Source organism: Humulus lupulus, chromosome X (genome assembly GCF_963169125.1).
Source record: "Humulus lupulus chromosome X, drHumLupu1.1, whole genome shotgun sequence".
In the NCBI taxonomy this organism is placed as follows: Eukaryota; Viridiplantae; Streptophyta; class Magnoliopsida; order Rosales; family Cannabaceae; genus Humulus; species Humulus lupulus.
This window is the reverse complement of record NC_084802.1, coordinates 21,055,406-21,060,051: the sequence shown is the minus strand read 5'-3', so window position 1 is coordinate 21,060,051 and position 4,646 is coordinate 21,055,406. Positions and strand designations below refer to the sequence as shown.

Genomic DNA, 4,646 nt, shown 5'->3' with positions numbered 1-4,646 from the left:
CCTGTATGATGTTTTTGTTGTCAGCACGTAGAGAAATTATAATATATTTTTTATATGATGGTGTACATTGTAATTATAGTAAACATCCTATTAGTTTTTAAAAAATTCTAAATAATTTACGATGCCGAAAATATAATTCAAACCAATAATAGCATGTGTGCTTTTTTTTTAATCTGTGTATAATTTATTATTTTTTAACTCTATTTTCCAACTCATAAATTATTCAAAATTTTTTGAAAAATATTAATATAATAACTATTGTAACTCCATAATTTTAGTTATAATTTATTTCCCAGTAGGGCAAAAGTGGCGCTATGTCGTAGACTACTGTACATGTAGTTGGATAAACATGGATTATCCTTTGTAGTACCAGTCAAACTTTTTTTTTTAATATTTTTTTTAATAGTAGTCAGACTAAGTTGGTATAAACATGCACACAATTATAAAAACACGCAAAAAAAAAAAAAAGTAAAACCTAAGCAAATGGCATATGAGAGAAGAGAAAAAGAACAGGAAGTTTCTTTGAAACCAAACATTGGGTACAAGTTTTTTTCTTTTCTCACAGCTTTCTTTTATTTATTTATAATGATTTAATTTTCTTGTACTTAGTCAGATTCCAGAAGAGAAATGTGGTCTTAAGCATTAGCATTGAGTACTTTAGCTATGAAAAGTCTTAGAATATTGATTTGTTTCAGATTCTTTTAAAAAGGGGTAGCTCAAAATCCTCAAAAAAAACCAACATTGCAAGACTAAAAAATTTCTTGGAGTTTTATAATTCCAGAATTTAGGTCCTCTTGGCTTTGTTTTTTGCTAGTATTTTTATATTCATTTGTTTATAATTAAAAAAATATATTCATGCCCAAGTTTGTTGTTCTCTTACTTCATCTTCTGGTTTGATAAGTGCTTCCTTGCTTTTCCAACATTACCTAACCTCACAAATCCGTATAAAAATACCCCAAAATTATTTGTTAATTTGAAGATATCAACAAGGAAGTGTTTTGTCTTTTGGCTTCTCTTTATTGTCTTATATTGATGTCAAAGCCTTAAGCTTTCTCTCTCTTCCTGTCTCTCTTGAAAACAACTCTCTATCTCTCTTTCTGGTATGTTGATCTCTGTCTGGGTTTCTACTCAATTTCAGATTTTGACTGGGTTTTTGAGCTCTTCTGCTTCTTGAGCCTTTCTCTATTGTAGCAGGTAAAGTCTCTCTCTTTCTCTCGCCTTTTATCAATAATTTGATGAGATTTTGTTGCTGTGTTGTTGTGCATGTTATTGTATTATGTACTCTGTTATTTGTTTCTGGATTTTCTGTGCAACCTTCTTAATTTGAGTTCTGTTTTCCCTGATTTTGTTGATTTCCCTATTGTTTTTATCCAATTGTACCCTATCATCAAAAGTCAATGATCTTTTTTTAGTTTCTACGTTTCTTTTTGTTCATTTTTTCGGCTCCATTCAGACTGGGGATTTTCTGTACCTTTTATTTATTTTAATTTTTTCAAAGGGAAAAGTTTACAAATGGTTGAGATTTTAGTACTTTTTACATAATTAAAGTGCACTTATTTAAGAAATTTTATGTAATTTCATTTGGTAAGTTTAGTTATTTCATGCAATATTCTTCTTTCTTTACCTCTTATTTTGTTGATGATTTAAAAGCACTTGCATCATCAGAGCATTTATTTTGAAACTAATTTGTTAAAAAGAAGAGGAAGTTTTATATATATATATATGACCCATACACTATCATGCATATTTATTTCTCTTATTGATGTTATAATCTTCAGTTTTTGTGATGTGGTATTTACATCCACTTGTTTTTCTGGTTTATGCAGGGATTCCAACAAGTCGAAAAAGTTTCTGTGAGTTTCTTTTCTATCTTCAAGATTATTCTTACTATGTTCTGATAAGCTGAGTAGAGTAATTTTCCAGTGACAAAAAAAAGTAGTAATTTCCTTCCTAACATGTGTGACAGTTTGTGACACAGAACTGAAGTTTTATGGTCGAATTCGTCTTCCTCAAGGTCTGAAAAAGATAAAAGAAAAACATAAGAAGAATGTCTTTAGTTAGGCCTGCAGAGCTTTCTGCTACTTCATACAGAAACCCCAAGCTTTACTCATTGAAGGGAAGTACTGATAGCTCCGGCTTCTCAACCCAAACTTTTGGTTCCGACAAGCGCAAGACCTTGTATGTAACTGATTCCTACAGCAATGAGAGCTATGAGAAGTACTTTCTTGACTCCCCAAGTGATGAAATACAACAGCCCTCTTGTTCTAGTGCTTCTGGAAATTCTTATAACCCTCAAGATGCCTCGTGTTACCAGCTCCGAGCTGGATTGGTTTCTCAGTTGACCACTCAAAATCCTTGTGATGCTTCTTTCATGTCCATGAGGGATTTGGAATCAGATTACTTGGAAAGTTCAAGTCCAGAACTAGGTGACTTTGACAAAAGCTCAATGAGGTTGAAGCTTCAAGAATTGGAGAGAGCACTCCTTAATGATAATGATGATGAAGATGATGAAGACATGTTTGGCTCTGGCCAAAGCATGGAAGTTGATGTTGATTGGGTTGGCCCTGCGCAGAATGGATTGCTTAACGATTCGCCCAAGGAGTCTTCGTCGTCTGATTCTTATCCGAGCAGTATCAGCAGCAGCAACAAAGAAATATCACCAATTTCTCTTCGGTCTCCCAGAAAGTTACTTATTGATTGTGCTGCTCTTCTCTCAGAAGGAAACATAGCAGAAGCTTCAATAATGATCAATCAGCTTCGGCAGATGGTGTCAGTTGAAGGAGAACCTTCTCAGAGGATTGCTGCTTACATGGTGGAAGGTCTCGCGGCACGGGTGGCTTCCTCAGGAAAATTTCTTTACAAGGCCTTGAAGTGTAAAGAACCACCCACTTCTGACCGTCTTGCAGCGATGCAGATCTTATTCGAAGTCTGCCCTTGTTTTAAATTTGGATTCATGGCTGCAAATGGTGCTATCATCGAAGCTTTTAAGGATGAAAAGACAGTTCACATTGTCGATTTTGACATTAACCAAGGGAGTCAGTACATGGCACTAATACAAACAATTGCTTCTAGTAGGAAAGGTAAGATTCCCCAGTTGAGATTAACTGGTGTTGATGACCCTGAGTCAGTTCAGCGTTCGGTTGGTGGCCTTAAAATCATTGGCCAAATGCTTGAGAAGCGAGCAGAAGATCTCGGTGTGCCATTTAAGTTTCAAGCAGTGGCGTCGAGGACTTCACTTGTCACGCCTTCAATGCTGGACCGTCAGCCTGGGGAAGCACTTGTAGTAAACTTTGCATTTCAGCTTCATCATATGCCTGATGAAAGTGTCTCAACTATAAACGAGAGAGACCAGCTCCTTCGGATGGTGAAGAGCCTGAACCCCAAACTCGTGACAGTAGTAGAACAAGATGTGAACACTAACACTTCGCCTTTCTTCCCAAGATTTATCGAGGCCTACAATTACTACTCCGCTGTGTTTGAATCACTAGACGCAACTCTTCCAAGGGAGAGTCCAGACAGGACAAACGTCGAGAGACAGTGCCTGGCACGAGACATAGTAAACATCATTGCCTGCGAAGGAGAGGAGAGGATAGAGCGGTATGAGGTTGCAGGGAAATGGCGAGCAAGGATGGCAATGGCGGGATTCACTTCCTGTCCAATGAGCTCAAACGTGGTTGATTCGATCAGAGAACTTATCAGGCAGTATTGTGACAGGTACAAGATCAAAGATGAAATGGGGTCACTTCTTTTTGGATGGGAAGACAAAAGTTTGATTGTTGCCTCTTCATGGAGGTGATGCTGATACTGATAGAGAATGACATTTTGGCTCCATAAAGTTTCTTTTGTTTTTTTCTTTTTTTTTTCAGTTGGGTTTTGTAATTTTATATTTTTGTGTGGGATTTCTATATATGCATGCTGTGTCTGTCATATATATGTAATCCAAAACAAAAATAAGTAACTGCTAATCACCTAACGTTAATAGATTTGGCTCAGTACTTGTATTAGACAACTTACCTTTGCATAATCTTTCTTCACTTTGTTATGTCCTTTTCTTTAATTATCAGTTTTTCATTTGTGGAATCACCTTTTTCTTGTGTTCTGGCCAGTGTTTTCAAAAGTCTAACTTATAAGACAAGTTTTTTGGGGTTTTGAAATCCATGTAAGTATGCTGCTTTTACCATTCTAAAAGAAGAGGCCTTCAAAATCAAAGATTAGATTTTATGATTACAATTTTTTTGGTAACACCAATATTAATTGTTATGAAAATTAGTGTTTACATCAATTATAATTGATGAGATCTATTAATTTATATCCATTAATATTAATTAACTATCATAATTTGTTTTGGCCAAATATCAAATGCTTTACAACTATTGGTAAATATTGAAGTATCAATGAAGACCACAATTTAATGACTAATTGTGAATAATATAAAGTCAAGGTATACCACTTTTTTCTATCTATTAGTTGGGTAGATTGAACTTTCTTTCTCATCTTTTCAAATCAATTTTTAAAAAAAAAGACTGAGGGATTTGTTTGGAAGAGTGGGGAAAAAGGAATAAAATCACCCTACCAATGATAAAAACTAGGAAGAAAAACTAGTTAGTTTTTATTTTCCTTTTGTCTTTTCATGTGTTATTTTATGA

The 4,646-nt window shown here is 34.8% G+C and overlaps 1 protein-coding gene across 4 annotated transcripts; it reads left to right on the top strand.

Moving 5' to 3' along the window:
* The first annotated feature begins 418 nt into the window (after window positions 1-418).
* LOC133804930 (scarecrow-like protein 1) lies at window positions 419-4,042 on the top strand. Of its 4 annotated transcripts, none has more exons than XM_062243038.1 (4): window positions 419-539; window positions 1,139-1,194; window positions 1,827-1,853; window positions 1,979-4,042. In XM_062243038.1, exon 4 carries the CDS (start codon window positions 2,048-2,050, stop codon window positions 3,794-3,796), a length of 1,749 nt encoding a protein of 582 aa, XP_062099022.1. In that variant the 5' UTR covers window positions 419-539; window positions 1,139-1,194; window positions 1,827-1,853; window positions 1,979-2,047; the 3' UTR covers window positions 3,797-4,042. The 4 variants fall into 4 exon arrangements, with proteins under 4 accessions (XP_062099022.1, XP_062099019.1, XP_062099020.1 ...); XM_062243035.1 differs by having other exon boundaries at window positions 1,967-4,042; XM_062243036.1 differs by lacking the exon at window positions 419-539 and having other exon boundaries at window positions 582-1,194.
* Window positions 4,043-4,646: the final 604 nt, after the last annotated feature.

Excerpts from the sequence above, each read along its gene's own strand:
- LOC133804930 (XM_062243038.1), top strand. The coding sequence starts at position 2,048 with ATGTCTTTAGTTAGGCCTGCAGAGCTTTCTGCTACTTCATACAGAAAC.